Source organism: Zootoca vivipara, chromosome 11, assembly GCF_963506605.1.
Source record: "Zootoca vivipara chromosome 11, rZooViv1.1, whole genome shotgun sequence".
Lineage (NCBI taxonomy): Eukaryota > Metazoa > Chordata > Lepidosauria > Squamata > Lacertidae > Zootoca > Zootoca vivipara.
This window is the reverse complement of record NC_083286.1, coordinates 49,688,438-49,708,159: the sequence shown is the minus strand read 5'-3', so window position 1 is coordinate 49,708,159 and position 19,722 is coordinate 49,688,438. Positions and strand designations below refer to the sequence as shown.

General features: G+C 45.7%; 1 protein-coding gene across 3 annotated transcripts in view; it reads left to right on the top strand.

Annotated features, from left to right (window-relative positions):
- Positions 1-19,722, top strand: part of NEDD4L (NEDD4 like E3 ubiquitin protein ligase) — a 259,415-nt gene that overhangs the window by 70,136 nt on the left and 169,557 nt on the right. For all 3 annotated transcript variants that reach the window (XM_035101003.2, XM_035101002.2, XM_060280348.1), the window contains exon 2: positions 14,689-14,762. In XM_035101003.2, coding sequence (XP_034956894.1) covers positions 14,689-14,762 — 74 coding nt within the window. The remainder of the gene's footprint in view (positions 1-14,688; positions 14,763-19,722) is intronic.

Here is a 19,722-nt window from a genome sequence, read left to right as displayed (position 1 = left end):
TAAGACATAGTGATAGGCGCAGCAGCAATGCTGGCTGCGGCAGGAGGAGGAGGAAAAAAATAAGACATCCCTTGAAAATAAGCCATAGTGTGTTTTTTTGAGGAAAAAAGAAATATAAGACATGCCTTATAATATGAGAAACACGGTATTTATTTTTCCTCTAAAAAAACACATCACGGCTTATTTTCGGGGGATGTCTTTTTTTAAAAAAATAAGCCGTGATGTGTTTTTTTAGAGGAAAAATAAATATAAGACGTGTCTTATTTTAGGAGAAACACGGTATGTGCTGTGTTACAGGACTTCACAGCGCTGCGTGGAGTGGGAATGGTGGGAGAATGAAAACTGATGGCAGGCACAGAAAATGAGGAATAATATTTATGGCGGAGGCTGGCCACATCAGTAGTGGGTGAGAATGTCAGGGTGATGAGCAGTGCTCATCAGCATGGAAGAGATTTCAGTATTATTATTGTTTTTAAGGCAGAAAATTACCTTTGCAGTTAGTGAGAGTTGTTGTGGGCTGCAAGAGAGCAAAGTTTTCTTTGAGCGGTGTTCATGAAAGCTTAAGTGTTTCTACGACGATGACTCAGAAATCGTGGCCTATGCAGCTAGATGGTAATGCTATTTTTGCTGCTAGCTCAAGTCCTATCAACTGCCTCTTCTATCCTGGTTCCTGGCCTTGTGACTCACTCATGCCAGCACATAGAATAGCATTGTTGTAACAATGGGAGTGTGCCTTATCTAGGAACAGAAGAAGTTGCCTTACTTACCGGTGGCGCTGTGGGCTAAACCACTGAGCCTAGGGCTTGCTGATCAGAAGGTCGGCGGTTCGAATCCCTGTGACGGGGTGAGCTCCCGTTGCTCAGTCCCAGCTCCTGCCAACCTAGCAGTTCGAAAGCACATCAAAGTGCAAGTAGATAAATAGGGACCGCTATAGCGGGAAGGTAAACGGCGTTTCCATGTGGTGCTCTGGTTTGCCAGAAGCGGCTTTGTCATGCTGGCCACATGACCTGGAAGCTATACGCCGGCTCCCTCGGCCAATAATGCGAGATGAGTGCCACAACCCCAGAGTCGGTCACAACAGGACCTAATGGTCAGTGGTCCCTTTACCTTTACCTGTTGCGGTACAGGAAAGTGGCTTTTGGGTTGACACGCTGCCATGTTGCATTGAATTTTTAAATGGTGGGGAAGAACTGTATGCAAGAATACCGCCCCAGATTTCAACCAATGAGTGGCAGAAGTGGGATCATGAAAACCGTGGGGAAATGACAAGACGGTTTTCCAAGTTGATTGGGTTGCAAATGGGTTATTTAATGGAAAGAGGTTAGTGCAGAAATGAGTGCTAAAGGCTCGGCTAGATTCCATTAGATTTCCAGAAGTGGCTTTCGAAATATGTGCCCAAATATCACATAAAAAGCTAAAATGATTAGGTAAGGAAAGGCCTCACGTTGGGCAAAAGATCCCTGCATTGCACACATGGTCCATTCCATCTCTACAATTCTATGAACCTGTGCTTCTCTGGGACCTTCTGCATGCAAAAAAATGCTCTACCACTGAGCTATGGCCCTTTCCCAACATCCTTATTTGCAGAAACCCAAGTCTTAGACCTGAGCAGACAAGCTCCCTTTGACCCCTGCTACTCTTCTGCCTGCACGCAGCAAAACTTAAAGGAACCCTCTGGTCCCTTCTGAAATCAAAGCCTACATTTCCGTGTTGTAGGAAAAGGATGTGCTGCTCGTCTCTCAGCTAAAAACCAACACTCCCCGCCTGTGCTTTTACGTCAGGGCTGGGTAGGCAGGCCTGATGAGAACAGCATTTGGCATTTTTTCTACGCAATAAGTGCACTCAGTAGTTGGGGGTGAGGGAAGTCGAAGCTGCAATTCTTGGTGCCGCATTTTCATGGTGTTCAGTTGGTGGAAAATAGCAAAGATCAGGCATCCCCAAACTTCGGCCCTCCAGATGTTTTGGACTACAATTCCCATCTTCCCCGACCACTGGTCCTGTTAGCTAGGGATCATGGGAGTTGTAGGACAAAACATCTGGAGGGCCGAAGTTTGGGGATGCCTGGCAAAGATCATGTTCCCCATTGCTGAAGAATCTATGACTGTGTTAATATCCAAGGCAAGCAAGGCGAGGAGCAAGCAGTCAAGGTGTAAGATGCAAGAAATTAAGCATCTTTATTAGTTGGGTTTGTGGCCAACACTGGTGTTGAACTGGCAACCAAAGTCATTAACCTAAGGATCCGGCTTGTGCATCACCACCCAGTTCTGGCAAAAAGAGGGAACTGGAGGAGGAACCAAGCACTGGAAGGCCAGAGTAGGTCAGGGGACATTCCTTATCCCCCGTAGAAACTCCTGGGTCTGCCAGACTTGGTAGTCAAGTGGCCAGAAGGCCTCCTTCTTCTGAGCTGCACCTTGCCTTGTCCCAGCTTTGCTTCACTTCGTCCTTGACTGCACAGGAGTCATTTACAGATTAGCAGCTGTTAATTGCTGGAAATAAGCAGATCCATGGGGCAATTTCAGAGATACACATTCCTGGTGCCCTGTCATAAACGCTTTCTTGGAAAGAGTAATTTACAGTAATGGTTTGAAATAAGGGAGCTGCCGTCACCAAATGATCAGACCCTTTTTACTGATTCGCTCTCTGTAGAAACTATATTGAGAAATCATAGTACGCAAATTTTTAACTATTAAACCGCTGGAAAAAAAGCAAGGTGTACATTTACTGAGAAGGAAGACCGAGGGCACAAGAATCTGGATCCACTGCAGATTTCTGGTGCTGTTAAAAGGTAGACCATTTTGTTTGTTGTTCCTTTGACTTTCTGACAGGTTATGGCATTGTTCTCATGGGGATAGCCCATGTTAGATTCTGGTAACTGAAGGCATTTTTTGTTGGGAAGCACGCAGTAAACGTGTTCTCTGCTGGAGACAGCTCGAGCTTTATTTCATTTGTATATACTGTGTTTTTCATAAAATAAGACGTACCTATAAAATAAGCCATGGCAGGATTTTCATGCATTGACCAAATAAAAAACATACCCCGAAAATAAGCCGTAGTGCTAGGCACAGTTCTGGAGGGCGCCAAGGAAGAGGAAGAGGCCTGTTGGGTTGGGGCCCGGAACCAGATGCTGCCACTGCTGCAGCCCTGCCAAAACATCCAGCAGCTCGCGCTGAGTGGAGCCCCGAGCCAGCGGGGTTCAGCAGCACGCGTCGCGTGGAGCCCTGAGCCAGCGGGGTTCAGCAGCGCGTCCCACTGAAACGCCAACAAAGCGCCAAGCAGCGTCATGCTGAGCACCCCGAGCCAGCGGGACCCAGCAGTGCTCTGTAGCACTTTGAATCATCCTCCTCCTGCGGCTCAGGGCGCTCTGCGCGGCGCTGCTGGGCGCTTTGTTGATGCTTCAGCTGGGTCCCGCTGGTTCGGGGCTCCACATGGCACGCGCTGCTGGGCGCTTCAGCAGCATCAGCCAGTTCCAGGCGCCGAACCGCAGCAGGAAGAGGAGGATGCTTGCCAGGTCAGCACCACGTGGAGCGCTCTGAGCCTCCGGGAGCCGGCAGGAGGAGGAGGACACCTGCCTGGTCAGCGCCCAGCAGCGGAGCGTCCCGAGCCTCCGGGAGCTGGCAGGAGGAGGAGGAGGCCTGCCGGGTTGGTGCACGGCAGCGCCACGTGCCCCGAGCCAGCAGGACCCAGCAGCAGCAACGCCAGCCATGGCAGGAGGAGGCAGGCGCCCAGAACCATACGGTACTTACTGGTAATTAAAAAAAAAAAGGCACCCCAAATAAATATAAGACGGTGTCTTATTTTTGGAGAAACACGGTAGCAGGGGTGGCCAACTCCCAAGAGACTGCGATCTACTCACAGAGTTAAAAACTGGCAGTGATCTACCCCCTTTTGGGGGGTTCAGGAACTTTTTTAGGAAGGAGAAAGGCCCATTTTGGGGGAGTTGGGTCAAAGTTGTTGAGTTTTTTCAGGGAGGAGGTAAAATGAGCTTTTTTTAAGGGGAGCCACAGTTCAGCTTCTTTGGGGGGAGCCAATAATCTACCAGTAATCTACCACAGATATCCAGTGATCTACCGGTAGATCACGATCTACCTGTTAGACATGCCTGGTATATAGCATAAAGCTGATCTAAATATCCATCTTTTTATTTGAAACAATGCTGTGCTCTTGTTTTGCATGGAAGGTGATTTAGCGTTCTCTTTTATCTCTTTCCCTACCCTTCCATATTAGTATTTTATTTATTTAAATAATTTATACCCAGCTGCTCTTCAGCCCTAACATCTCCCAGAGCAACATACCCAGCTCCCTAAGCCGTTCCTCATAAGGTATCGTTTCCAGCCCTTTGACCATTTTGGTTGCCCTCTTCTGGACACGTTCCAGCTTGTCAGTATCCTTCTTGAACTGGACACAGTACTCCAGGTGAGGTCTGACCAGAGCAGAATACAGTGGTACTATTACTTCCCTTGATCTAGATGCTATACTCCTATTGATGCAGCCCAGAATTGCATTGGCTTTTTTCGCTGCTGCATCACACTGTTGACTCATGTCAAGTCTGTGGTCTACTAAGACTCCTAGATCCTTTTCACATGTACTGCTCTCAAGCCAGGTGTCTCCCATCCTGTATTTGTGCCTTTCATTTTTTTTGCCCAAGTGTAGTACTTTACATTTCTCCTTGAAATGTAAAGTACTACACAAGAGGTCTTTCCCTTCACTGCTAGATGTGACCCTTGTACTGGAGATAAAAGGGCTTGAACCTAGGACCGTCTTTGTGCAAAGTGCACACTCTTATCAAGGAACTTTGGGACTTCCCATATCTTCCTGTATACATAAAAATATGTCGTCACGCTGCATGTGATGCACACGAAAACACTTGCGATCACAGGACTTGCTACTCTAGAGGCAAGAGGCAAGAATAGCACACTGTAGAAGGTCTACAGCTTCTGTCCATTACAGACTGGGAGTATTTGGGAAGAGAGCTCTTTCCAACTTTTCATGTACTAATTGCAGGCTTCTGTCAGCTTTGTCCTCTCAGAAATGAACATCTTTTAATGCCCTTTTGGAGATGTATGTTGAGCACCGGTTGTACAAAGCAATAAGTGCAAAATTTTAGGCATTCTTATGTGACGCAATCTTTTTTTCTGAGTTCACAGGTTTAAATGAGAGACGTAAGTTGCATCTACAGCAGGCATCCCCAAACTGCGGCCCTCCAGATGTTTTGGCCTACAACTCCCATGATCCCTAGCTAAGAGAACCAGTGGTCGGGGAAGATGGGAATTGTAGTCCAAAACATCTGGAGGGCCGAAGTTTGGGGATGCCTGATCTACACCATAAAGTGCTCTAACTAGACATAAAAAAGGTAAAGGGGCCCCTGACCATCAGGTCCAGTCGTGTCCGACTCTGGGGTTGCGGTGCTCATCTCGCTCTATAGGCCAAGGGAGCTGGCGTTTGTCTGCAGACAGCTTCCGGGTTATGTGGCCAGCATGACAAAGCTGCTTCTGGCGAACCAGAGCAGCGCACGGAAACGCCGTTTACCTTCCTGCCGGAGTGGTACCTATTTATCTACTTGCACTTTGATGTGCTTTCGAACTGCTAGGTGGGCAGGAGCTGGGACCGAACAACAGGAGCTCACCCCGTTGCAGGGATTCGAACCGCCCACCTTCTGATCAGCAAGCCCTAGACTCTGTGGTTTAACCCACAGCGCCACCTGGGTCCCTTTATCCAAAAGATCGTAGTCTGTTAAGGGTTCTGACCTCACCAAGCTGGAATATCCAGTAGGCCTATCCTTAAACTACAGTTTCCAGCATTCTCCTCAATGGTTAAAGTGGTATCAGAGTGCTTTAAATTTATGTAACAGATGTGACCTAAGGCAGGCTTCCAAACCTTCTGCCTTCCTGAGGCTTGTTTGACACTGACTTGTTTAGGGCGCGACTTTAATTACTAAACGGGGCTGCCAGATCCTACTGCCACCTTGTAAGGACAGGAAGTGTCTAGCACACATCTCTGGGTGACTTGCAGCAGATTCACGAGGTTTCCTGACTCCCAACAGTGTTAACATTAGCAATAACAAAATGTCCCTGTCCTCCCCTCAGGCTGCTGAAATGAAGAAAGCTGGCTTTTATTTTTTTGGGTGGGAAAGGGGGGAACGAGGAGCGGGATTCTTTTACATAAGAGGGCCATGAAGTCATTTCTGTTACTGGAAAAGAAATCTTAAGCTGAGAAATGTGTTTAGATGTGCTGAATTTTAAGTGTGGTTCTCTCCCAGCACTGCCCCCCAACTTTGCACATTTAAAAACAAAAACCCTGATGTCTGACAGCCCAGGGAAACTTGTTTTCATCACATCTGCCTGACCACTAAGTATTTATTAACTAAATTATTAATTGATTAATTAACTAAATTATTAATTGATTAATTAATTACATCATTAAACTATGTATTTATTAATGCATTTGTATGCTGCCTTTCTGCTGAGGCACCCGTAGTGGTTTACAATTAGAAAGCACTTAAAAATAAAATAAAATTGAATGGTATGCAGTACAGAGCGACAGTCTTTTCAGGGGATGGTGGCTCCCAACCTCTGTGAGCTGGGCATCCCTGGCCTCTGCAGTCCTTCAGGGCACCCAAGCAGTGTTTGAAATTCACCAGGTGTCAGCCACTTGTGACCAAGTGAAGATGCCCGGGCGCCAGGGTGGTGCCTGATATCTCCACCATCTGGAGGTGCATGCCTGGAGATCCTTCGATCTTGACTGTTTTCCTCACATTATCAACACACCCTGAAGAATCTACCTGTGATATTTTATTTGCACAATCGGAACAAATTTCAGGAACCGAAAAGTTGCATTGAAAAATATGGCTTTTGAGACACCTGGCCCCCCAAATGGCAACTAGGCATTCTGTTTTGGCGACTGTAACCCTGGTTTAGGAGCCATTTGGCGCCTAGCTTATATATCTGAGTTTCTAACACTGCACCCAAGTCTTAAGCAGCCCTAGGGAAGATGGGGAAGGGGCTGCCGCCATGTTGACTGCTGCTGGATAGGGCATATTCTGTGACTAGGCAGGTTCTTGGTGGACAGGCAAAAATGGGAGGGTTGGGGACCTATGACCAGGTTCAGGTGTGTGGGTTCGCATGTTGCACAAGCCTATCTTGTCTTTGTGGATTCCCCACCCCTGAACTGAAAAATAGCTCTGTAGAAAACAGGGTAGAAAACAGCCTTGCCCCCTTTTTTTCTTGTAAATGGTCCGAAACACAGAAACTTGGCCAGCCTCTTCTCTCCGTGTGTCCCCTCATTCCCACCCCCACACACATTGACTATCAACATTGCTGGAGTGTGCAGCCAGGTGTGTGAAGGTCTTGCTTTCCTTCCACAGAAATGCTAATTGTGTATCTATATTAACAGTTCTTTTGTCCCACAGTTGTGCTGGCTTGTGGTGCAACAATGGAGCTATTTTGCTTGAGGCGGCATTATAGCGCCATCTTGTTTAATTGTGTTTTGGGTCCGAAGTGGTAAGCGCCAGATTCATTTATTTATTTCAACCCAGTCGGTGCCCACAAAGCAAACCGGCGTTACTTTGTGGTGCAAAAGTTCACTCTGCCCTCCGCGTACAATAGGGCATAATCAAGAGGGATCTTGACTGGCTCTGAGAAGTTCTGATTGTTTCGATAAAATCCCTGCAGGGACTGTGCACATTTATAAAGGCAATTTGAAAAGGTACATTTTCCAAGAACAGGACGGCCAGTGGTTTGTGGCCTTGTCCTTATTGACATGTAACTTAGGAGTGTTTTTTTTGTCTGTTTGTTTGTTTTGCCCCTAAGGTGCTGTTAGGCAGCTAAAACCTCACAGTAGTTAAAACGTAAAATATAAACAAAGACAACCAAGAATAGCAGAATAAAAAAGGTGACAGTTTCCTGGAGGTCATTGATAGGGCTGGGTGATATATTGATATATCCTCCAAAACTGCTTTGAAGTCCATAGTGTGATATCAGTTTCATAATTCGTCACTTGGCGATATATCATGAGGGTGTGTGTGTGTTATGAAAAAAAATCACAATGTGGGCAAAACCGTGAGGCCAGCCAATGCCTTTACATAAAAGGTAAAGGGACCCCTGACCATTAGGTCCAGTCGTGACCGACTCTGGGGTTGTGGTGCTCATCTCACGTTATTGGCCGAGGGAGCCGGCGTATAGCTTCCAGGTCATGACAAAGCCGCTTCTGGTGAACCAGAGCAGCACATGGAAACGCCGTTTACCTTCCTGCCGGAGCGGTACCTATTTATCTACTTGCACTTTGACGTGCTTTCGAACTGCTAGGTTGGCAGGAGCTGGGACCGAGCAACGGGAGCTCACCCCGTCGTAGGGATTTGAACCACCGACCTTCTGATCAGCAAACTCTAGGCTCTGTGGTCCATCCTTATTGTCCATCCTTATTTCAGATATTGTGATATATCGGTATATTGCAATGTTTAGCTGGTGATATATTGCGATGTTGAAAACCAGATATCGCCCAGCCCTAGTCATTAAAATATAGGAACTTGCCTTCTACAGAGTCAAATGGTTGCCCATCTAGCTCAGTATTACTGACACCATCTTATCCCTTGCTTTTTCATGCAAAACTATTTGCAGTCGTTTTCGGTCATCAACAGCTATCAGTCAGTCAATCACCCACTTCCACCACCCTTCTGAGTGATAAATGCCTGGGGACTTCTATTTCACTGTATCTGAAGAAGTGTGCATGCACACGAAAGCTCATACCAAAATAAAAACTTAGTTGGTCTTTAAGGTGCTACTGAAGGAATTTTTTTATTTTACTTCGACCCAGACCAACACGGCTACCTACCAGTAATTAGTTGGTCTCTAAGGTGCTACTTATCAGTCACTTTCTAAACAGGGATCTCTCCAAGCCCCACCTGGAGATGCCTGGATTTGAACCCATGCATTTAAAGCTGGTGTTCTACCACTGAGCAATGGCCCTTCAAGCAGAGGTGTAGCGTGGGCAGGGCGGGGGGGGGGCTGTTGTCCTGGGCACAGTTTTCTGAGGGTGCATTTTGCTCCTCACGCTGCACCCTGCTAGCCCTGCGCTGTTTTGTGAGTCCGATCCCATAACCTAGCCTTGCAAAGCAGCATGGGGCTGGCGGGGTGTTAGGAGGAGGCAGCAGGCATGTGGCCTTCCAAACGGTTCGATCAAACTGATTGGAAGGGCACATGTCTGCCCTGTTGTGCTTCCTCCTCATGTTGCCCTCTGCCCCACGGCGCGCCATGAAGACACACTCCACCAGGGTTGAATAGAAATGAAGGCGGCATGCATGCACAACCTTGTTTTGCAAAGATAAGGGACAATTGAGGAAACGGCGCCCTCGTTTTGAAAACCTATGGTGATTTCTTGATTGTCAGCCACACTGAAAGAAGGATCGAAATTCTGCAAACCTTTTCCCTCTGTCACTTCTTTGTCTATAACCAGGCAGGTGTGGCAAGGGCAGAGCAATTCCTTCCTTTTCCCCCCAGGTGCTGCCATTTGACTGTCCAACATCAGGTTTAGGTCACGCTTTGTTGGAAGGCTGCCCGGCAGAAATAAAGGTGCAGTTTATATGTGCAATGGCAAAACTGGTTTAAACAGGGCCCAGCTCTGCTTGACTTTTGCAGCAGTCCCTGGCATGTGTGTGTGTGTGTGCGTGCATGTGTGTGTGTGCTGCCTCAGTTAGTGTGCCAAAGGAGTTGAAAGTTCATCCAAGAGAGATGATGTTTATAGGGCAAGCTGTTCATAATGTGCCGTGTTTTTCAGAGCCTTTAGCAAAAGGGCTGGAAGTTAGACTTGGGTGTTTTGCTTTCAATTAGGCTATCTCTAGCACCCCCAAATTACAGAGCTGCTGTGTGCTGATAATCCAGAACAATGTACATTCAGGTGAAAGGAAAAGTACTGTTTAATTGTGCAAAAGTAAACCATGGAATTCACTCCTGCAGGATGCAATGATGCTAAAGGTTAAAAGGGAAAGGACCCTAGGACAGTTAAGTCCTGTCAAAGGCAACTATGGGGCTGTGGCGCTCATCTTGCTTTCAGGCCGAGGGAGCCGGCATTTGTCCGCAGACAGCTTTCTGGGTCATGTGGCCAGCATGACTAAACCGCTTCTGGCGCAACGGAGCACTGTGACGGAAACCCAGAGCGCACGGAAACGCCATTTACCTCCCTGCTACAGTGGTACCTATTTATCTACTTGCACTGCCATGCTTTTGAACTGCAGGAGCTGGGACAGAGCAACGGGAGCTCACCCCGTCGCGGGATTTGAACCACCGACTTTCCGATTGGCAAACCCAAGAGGCTCATTGGTTTGGACCACAGGGTCCCCCGTGTCCCAGTAAATGATGACCACCAACTTGGATGACTTTACAGTCATACCTCAGTTTAAGTACGCTTCAGTTGTGAGTACTTTCAGTTTAAGTACTCTGCGGACTCGTCTGGAATGGATCAATCCACTTTCCATTACTTTCCATGGGAAAGTTCACTTCAGGTTAAGTATGCTTCAGGTTAAGTACGGACTTCCGGAACCAATTGTGTACTTAAACCGAGGTACCACTGTAAAAGAGGATTGGGCTGATTTTTGGAGAAGGCTGTCAGTGGGCACTATAAACAATGGGTGTGGTCTACCTCCCCTAGCTTTGAATGCCAACTAGCTTTGAATGCCAACTACCTCCCCTAGCTTTGAATGCCAACTGTTGTGCTCATTTTCTGCTTGCAGGCGTCCCATTGGCTCTTGGTTGGGCGTTGTGAGAATAGAATCTGGGACTAGATGGACCTTTGGCTTGATACAGCTGTCTTTTATATTCTCCTGCATATTTTGTTATTTTATTATTATTAGATTTATATATCCCACCATTTACTCCAAGGACTCCAAGTGTAGGGTCCACAGTTCTTTTCCCTCCCTAGAATTATGTGAGGTAGGTTAGGCTGAGAGGCAGCGACTGGCCCTAGGTCACCCAGCGAACTTCGTGGCTGAGTGTGGATTTGAACCCTGGTCTCCCATGTCCAACACTCTTATCCACTCTGGCAATGAGTAGATTGATTGATTCTATTTCTGTGCCGCTTCTTATTCAAATAAATCCCAAAGCGGCTTACAAACAAAAGATAAAAAATAACACAATGGAACATCACAAATACAGCATAAATCATACAGAATACTTAGCAAATCATCAGTAAAACAATCTCGCAAATAAAACCATTACCATCTATGTAACACTATTAACAAAACGCCTAAAAAATAAGCTAAGCATCACAGTTGCACCAAAAATCATAATATAGGATTAGCAAAGTACGACAGCATTCATATCTATAAAACAATATTAAAACGTTAACAAAATGGTGACAAAGCCCTTGTGGATTTGTACACATGCCCTCCCCTCCACCACGACTCAAACTTTCATTCCATTCAATGCGTCTAAATATACCTGCACAAAATGCTCTCCAAGTCAGCAGAGAAAACATTATTTTTTACATTCCACCCTGTACAAAAGTGTTTGAAATTCTGTGTTGTTTTTTTATGAGGGATCCATGCAATAATAATAGAATGACAGAGTTCTAAGGGACCACAAGAGTAATCTAGTCCAGCCCTCTGCAATGCCGGAATCTTTCACCCAACATGGGGCTCGAACCCACGGTCCTGAGATTAAGAGTCTTATGCTCTACCCACTGAGTTATCCTTGAGTGCCTCATGTCCAAAATGCTGTGCTTCTCCCCCACCCCATGTAATTTAATCTGAAACAATGACCCTGTCTTTTCATTATACATAGAGAACGTCTTCGATTTTCCAAGACCCACACCCATCTTGGAGCAATGGAAATAATCAACGGGTTTGGCTCATTACAAAGAGGCTGTTCTCTTTAGAAGACCCAGGCCTGTTATGGGGTGATGCAGACGTATAATTTTCCGTGGCCTTCCTAAAATGCAGAGGTAGAAGCATTTCTCTGCTCGGAATTAGGTCAAATAATTTTTGACTGCAGCCGAAAACCGGTGTGCATGTCTAAGGCCTTTTGTGGTTTGGGTTCCTGTAATTAATCTCTTTCTGTATTCCTCACCTTGTCTGCAAAGTGAAACTGATACTCTCTCTTGATGTATTAGCTACTTTAGAATTCAGAACGGGTTTTTTTTATTGTAAATATTGCACATAAAGAGCTTGTGGTTAGGAGAGATTAAGTCACTCTGGACTTAATTATTTGTAAGGGTTTTTATACTTCCCTTTTAGTTAACATTCCCAGAAGTTTTGATGGTTTTGAGCAGAGATGCTGCCCCTTATCAGGGCATTGGCTGTAAGGGGCAAATCAGCTGGGCTAAAAATTAATTTGTTATTTTATTCTTGTTCTTCAGCCAAATCACTACAAAGAAGACCGTCACCTCCCCTCAGGCTTACAGTCTTAATGAATACACAGCGCTATAAAGGGGAATGGATTGTGAGGCAGTTGGGAAATAGTGGTCGGATGTGAGCTCACACAAGGGATGTGTATGGCTGAGCAAAAGAACTACTGATAGATCTCAAGAGTAACTGGGGGAAAGGCTGTGTAGCTCAGTGGGTAGAGCCATCTGCTTTGTGTGCAGAAAATGCCAGGCTTAGTCCCTAGCATTTTCAGTAAGGCTAAGAATGACCCCTGGAGAGCTGCTGCCGGACAGTGCGCACAACACTGGCCTAATGCACCAATGATCTGCCTTGAAATGAGGCCAGCCACCCAGTTCTCCTGTGATTTCCGACAGATCTGCAATGGTTTCTGATTTACCAATTGTTTAAACCAGTGGTTCCCAATTAGCAAAGGACTGTGGGAACCCCTGTTTTTCAAAAGCCAAGCGATGGACCCCCTACTTTTGAAATGTTTGTGGTCCAGCCCCCGTGCGCATACGTGAAATTGTGTAAAATGGGGAGCACCCTGGAGAGTCCTAGTGGCTTGCGAGTAGACCCTCCTTGGAGCTTGTATGGGAAGCATCTCCTCACAAGCTAGGAGGACTTGCTGTTTTCAGATTCCTGGCACCACACATATGTGCATTTGCATGCAAATAGTTTGCGTGTAAACTGAGTTGCAAATAGACTTCATATAAACTGAGTTGCCTCAGTTTGGTATCCAGAAATGGAGTCATCACAGAACGGTCACATATGCATAGCTGCCAAGTACCCCGTTTTCCCCGGGAAACCCCCGTCTTTACTTACCTTTTCCCAGTGGTCCCCCGTATCACTTCGTCTCCCGTTTTTCTCCGTTGTTTTCTCCTGCCGGCGGCCATTTTTTTCTTTCCGATTTGCCCTTCTATGGGCACCAAAAATGGCCGCCGCTGGCTTCAAAATTCGCATCTACGTATGTCCGGAAGCGCATAGACGCAACTTCCGGTGTCGGCGACGGCCATTTTTGGTGCCCATAGATGGGCGGAGCGACACCGGTAGTTGCGTCGATGCACTTCCTGACATGCGTACAAGCGACTTTCGAAGCCGGCGGCGGCCATTTTTGGTGCCCATAGAAGGGCAAGGCGACACCGGAAGTTACGTCGACGCAACTTCCGGTGTCACACGGCTGCCGGTCCCGGATTCTGCAGTCCGGGACTTGGAAGGTAAGCATATGATGTGTCTCCCTATGACATTGTTGCTCTTTCTTGATCTTTCATCCTTTTTTTTTTCATTCGAAGTCCTTCCCTCCATAGCTGGAGGAGGCAGTTATTACTTGGGATTGCAGGGTGATCAGAAAAGCACTCGAGGGGCAAATGGCCAGCAAACAAACAAACAAAAAAAGTGTTGAAGGAGAGCATGGTGTCCAATATCAGCAACACTTTATTGACCTAGACAGGGCCAGCCCAAGACATTTTGGAACTTGAGGCAGATCCCAAAAGGACACCCCCCTCCCTGCTAGGGAAGATTTGCATCAGGAACAAGGGGAGAAAGAAAGATAGACTTCTGGATATGTTGTCCCGGTGGACCCTGCCACTCGAGGCCATCACCTCACTTTGCCGCATGAGTGAGCTGGCCCTGGAGGCAGATCTTGGAGCCATATAGTTAGTAGCAGTGATAGGGGATCCGCTACCATGGTCAAAAAAATGTGGGAACTCGGGTGGCACTGTGGTTTAAATCACAGAGCCTAGGGCTTGCCGATCAGAAGGTTGGCGGTTCGAATCCCGGCGACGGGGTGAGCGCCCGTTGCTCGGTCCCAGCTCCTGCCAACCTAGCAGTTCCAAAGCACGTCAAAGCGCAAGTAGAAAAATAGGTACCGCTCCAGCGGGAAGGTAAACGGCGTTTCTGTGCGCTGCTCTGGTTCGCCAGAAGCGGCTTTGTCATGCTGGCCACATGACCTGGAAGCTGTACGCCGGCTTCCTCGGCCAGTAAAGTGAGATGAGCGCCGCAACCCCAGAGTCGGTCACAACTGGACCTAACAGTCAGGGGTCCCTTTACCTTTAGCATGGTCAAAGAAGGTTCTGCTTTGTGGTGTTTAGCATCCCAGCTTGATTTGTTTGTATCATTTCTTCTCCTCTGGTGGGTAGACCTGGTAGTTCCTGGAGTCGGGAATTGATGTCTGGAACTGAAAACTCCCTTCTAATTGTACTCCCCCCCCCACAAATGTGTCTTTTGGGTTATAAGAGCTTTAATGGAGATTTAATCTTATTCCACTTAAACGCTTCTCGCATTTCTATTTGCAAACTTTAACAAGCCTATTTTAAGACCTTGCTCTTTTCGTTTTCTAACAGGAGGAGTCTCGTATCCTTAGAGTTAAAGTTGTAGCTGGAATAGAGCTAGCCAAAAAGGACATCTTTGGAGCCAGGTATGTATATTCCTCTTTTTTTATTGCTCCTGTGACAGGAGAATCTAAATTACTGGGGCAATTGCCTCTTTTGTGCTGCAGTATTAACTTTTAGAAAAGGACAGGAACTAGGAGTAAACTGGGAAAAGAACGTGTATCTGCTTCCTTTAATTTATGCCCTTCAATGCAATTCGATTGGTTTGCAATTTGCTTGGGTTTATATCCTGTGCTGTTACGATGATGGGGTGTGAGTTTTCTTGGTGTTAAAATAATAATAAAAAACCAACCAATTTGCCAATCATTTGTATCCTACTTCCTTTCATTTCTTAAAAGGGCACCTATATTGAGGTTTGGGTAATATGCATATTTATTATAACGATAATGGGGGGCGTGGGGAGAGTGGAGGATTCATGAACTACAGTAACTTGTGTAAAGTAGTAGCTAAGTATAGAAACTGTGAACAAGGAAGCTCCTGTTCAAACCTCTTTGATTCATGTGACTTTCAGAAATTCTGAAGCTGTGTTTGCATGTCACAATAAACCATGGTTTATCATAACTGAACCTAGCCTCCCCACGGGCTTGTGCACTCTCTTTCCTCCCCTGACACAGCTTTGAGGAGTATTTCAAATGCTTTTGCTCCTGTTTTGGATTAACCACAGTTTGCAGTGTCAGGCAAACCCAACAAACTGCAGTTAATCTTAACTGTAGTTTGTCTGAAAGAAGCAGACTTCAAACCACGGTTTATGTATCTGGCGAGTTTCATGAAGCATGAATAAGATTAAAAAGTGTTTAGGGTCTGGATGTAACATCAAGCCGTAGTTTATCAAAAACAGAAGTGAAAGGTTCAGATTCTTAATGAGCAGGGGAGGAAGGAGAATGCACAAATTGAGGGGTGCATAGACTTGTTCATGTCACCAAAACCCATTGTCTTAATCCTACTCCCCTCTGTGCAATATGAGGATAGTAGTTACGGAATTACTTTTATGGGGTTGTTAGTATTTTACTAAAATAATATATGCGAACTATTTCAGAATCAACATCACTGCCATTTCAAACTCTCTTAATTCTTTGTTAGTCCTATTTGGTGTTGAATAATGTGATGTTGATGGTGGAAGGAGCTAGTTTTTTGTGTTTTGGATGGAATACCAGTGATGTTTTCAGGCAGTGTGTGTTAATATATTTACACTGCTCTAAAGACCAAGGTTGCCCAAAGTAATGGACAACAGCAATACCAACATGCTCAGCTTGCAGACTTAACATATAGAATAAGAGAACAAGAAGAACATATGTGTAGAGAAGATTGAATATATGGGAAATAATTGCGTACAGCTGAAAACGTTGGCAGTATTAAGATAAATTCAACGGTGTAAATAAGTTTTTATGGATGCAATAATGGAACACTGAATGGTATATTTTTTGTAAAATATGCAGGGATTTATGATATGTAAAATGAACCAGGGAAAGAGAAGAAGGGAAGTCACTGATTAAGTTTAATTGTAAAACAGAAAATTTAATAATAATAATAATAATAATAATAATAATAATAATAATAATAATAATAAATTTATTCCCTGCCCATCTGGCTGGGTTTCCCTAGCCACTCTGGGCGGCTTCCAACAGAAGTATTAAAATACAATAATTTATTAAACATTAAAAGCTTCCCTAAACAGGGCTGCCTTCAGATGTCCTCTAAAAGTCTGGTAGTTGTTTTTCTCTTTGACATCTGGTGGGAGGGCGTTCCACAGGGCAGGTGCCGCTACCAAGAAGGCCCTCTGCCTGGTTCCCTGTAACTTGGCTTCTCGCAGTGAGGGAACTGCCAGAAGGCCCTCGGTACTGGACCTCTGTGTCCGGGCAGAATGATGGAGGTGGAGGTGCTCCTTCAGGTATACTGGACGGAGGCCGTTTAGGGCTTTAAAGGTCAGCACCAACACTTTGAATTGTGCTCAGAAACGTACTGGGAGCCAATGTAGGTCTTTCAAGACCGGTGTTTTGTGGTCTTGGCGGCTGCTCCCAGTCACCAGTCTAGCTGCCGCATTCTGGGTTAGTTGTAGTTTCCGGGTCACCTTCAAAGGTAGTCCCACATAGAGCGCATTGCAGTAGTCCAAGCGAGAGATAACTAGAGCATGCACCACTCTGGCGAGACAATCCGCGGGCAGGTAGGGACTCAGCCTGCGTACCAGATGGAGCTGATAAACAGCTGCCCTGGATACAGAATTAACCTGCACCTCCATGGACAGCTGTGAGTCCAAAATGACTCCCAGGCTGCGCACCTGGTCCTTCAGGGGCACAGTTACCCCATTCAGGACCAGAGCGTCCTCCACACTTGCCCGCCTCCTGTCCCCCACAAATAGTACTTCTGTTTTGTCAGGATTCAACCTCATACATAATAGAAATTATGTACAGAAAACAATACCAATAACAGCACCCTAACAGATCTCCACCCCCATCGTTCAGCCCAGACACCAAGGTCTAGCTCCAAGAGCCTTCTGGCGGTTCCCTCATTGCGAGAAGTGAGGTTGCAGGGAACCAGGCAGAGGGCCTTCTCGGTGGTGGCACTCACCCTGTGAAACACCCTCCCGTCAGATGTCAAAGAGATAAATAATTATACAACCTTCCATAGACACCTGAAGGCAGTCCATTAATGCGTGATTTTCTGTTGTGTTTTTGCATGTTCTGTTGGAAGCTGCCCAGAGTGGCCAGGGGCAACCCAGTCAGATGGGCAGGGTACAAATGATGATGATGATGATGATGATGATGATGATGATGATGATGAAATGAGAAAACTACTGCAAAATGAGTGAATAATATATTCTTGTTTTATACAAAACTGTTAGGTTTACATGTACAGTACGCCACCCCCTCTCTTGTATTCATGGCTCAGGAAGCTCCCCCTGGTGGCTGATGAGGATATAGGTAGAATACTTTGGGGACTGACTATAGTACATGTGGCAAATTTGTTTATTTCTTGCTCTCTAGACATTTCCCCCTTTGCCTCTCTGCTCTGTTCCTGTTTGCATCATGCTTCTTAGATTGCAAGCTATTGTTTTAAACGTTAAACTGACTCGAGTGCTTTGCCAGATTGGTGGGGTGTAAATGCAGCAAGTATTTATATAAATGAAATTATATAAATACAGATGCGTCAAAAAATCTGGAACTTGCCTTAGTGGGGCCTTTTAATGCAGAAGCTGATCTTCGTACCAAAATGATAAAAGTTTCAGCACATCCTCTTGTTGTGCAAGCTTCCCGGGTGAGGTTCTGGATCCACAAGTTCCTTGTTTGAAATCTTCTTCCCCTAAAAGCAAAGGCTGCCTCTTCTGTTATGTTTTCTCCCCCCCCCATCTCTTTTTATGGCAGATTGCTCCCATTTTGCATAATTACCAAAAACACTATTAATTAGGCAACCCAAGTGACTGCGAACACTTCTTTTAAAAAAAAAATAATCACAGAAAATCGTCTGGATATCTGTGGCGCACAATATGATTTTGTGTGTGTGGAGGAGGGTTTGGAGAACATGATCAGGCACAGGGATGAATCAGACCTTCAAAATAGGTATTTAAAATTGCAGCAATTTCATGTCGTGAAGCAGCAGCTCGCTATTCCTTGATATGCCTTCTGCAGAATGATTTCCACTTTGGGTCTGGATACTGAAGCACAAAAGGCACTAGGCACCTTCTAACTTTCTTATAAAATTGGAACTTGGGCACATCCAAGCTGAATGTTGGAAGGTTCAGGAGAGACAAAAGGAGGGACAGTTAAATTGTGGAATTCACTGCTTATAGACGTAGTGATGACCAGCACTTTGGAGTGCTTTAAAGGGATCTGGACCAATTCATGGAGGAATTTGAAGGCTATTATATGATCTACTGGCCACTGTTGAAGAGAGTATGTCTCTGTATCAGCGTTCGAAATTTGTCAGATGCCAGGCGCATTTTGCACCTGGCTATCAACCACATGACGTCTGCACCATCTGGAGGTGCATGCCTAGGGATCCTTGGATCTTGGTTGTTTTCACACATTAATGCCACATCCTGTAGAAATCTATCCATCTGCACAATCAGAATGAATTTCAGGAGCCAAAAAGTTGTATTGAAAAATACAACTTTCGAGCCGTCTGGCCCCAAAACGGCAACTGGACCTTCCATTTTGGCGACCGTAACCCTGGTTTAAGGAGCCACTTGGTGCTTGGTTTATATATCTGAGTTTCTAACACTGCCCTGTATTTCTGGAAATAGCACATGGGGTGACCGTGGTGGTACTCACATGAACTTCTTATAGGCATCTTTTTGACCACTGTGAGAACAGGATGCTGGACTAGATGGGCCTCTGGCCTGATCCAGCATAGCTCTCATATTCTTAAAGTAGAGTGCAGTGCCAATGAGCAGAGGAATATAGAGAGAAGAGAGTGGTGGGAAATGGTTTCTTCAGATTAAAGGCATCAGCCCGGTGCTTTTCAGGTCAAAACCATTATTCAGAGGCAATTAGGTGTATATAGTAGTGTCTCACAATAAAAATAAAAAATCCTTCCAGTAGCACCTTAGAGACCAACTAAGTTTGTCATAGGTATGAGCTTTCGTGTGCATGCACACTTCTTCAGATACACTGAAACAGAAGTCACCAGACCCTTATGTATAGTCAGAGTGTGTGTGTGTGTGTGGGGGTGATGGGAATGGGTGATGGGCTGATAGGAGTGGTAAACCTGTTGATGACTGTTAATGACTGCAATTGGTCTTGCAGGAAAAAGCAAGGGCTGAGGTGCTAAAGAAAGCTTGATCATGTATAATGGGATAAGAATCCTATGTCTCTGTTCATACCAGATCTCTCCATGGTTTTAAGCTTGGTAATGAGTTGCAATTCAGCAACTTCTCTTTCCAGTCTGTTTCTGAAATTTTCTCTTTGCTGTCTGTAGGACTTTTGGCAGATTTGGCTTTCATCAAGCATCTTGTATCGGTGCAAATCCCATCGGCTTTGTTGCTGTCAGTCT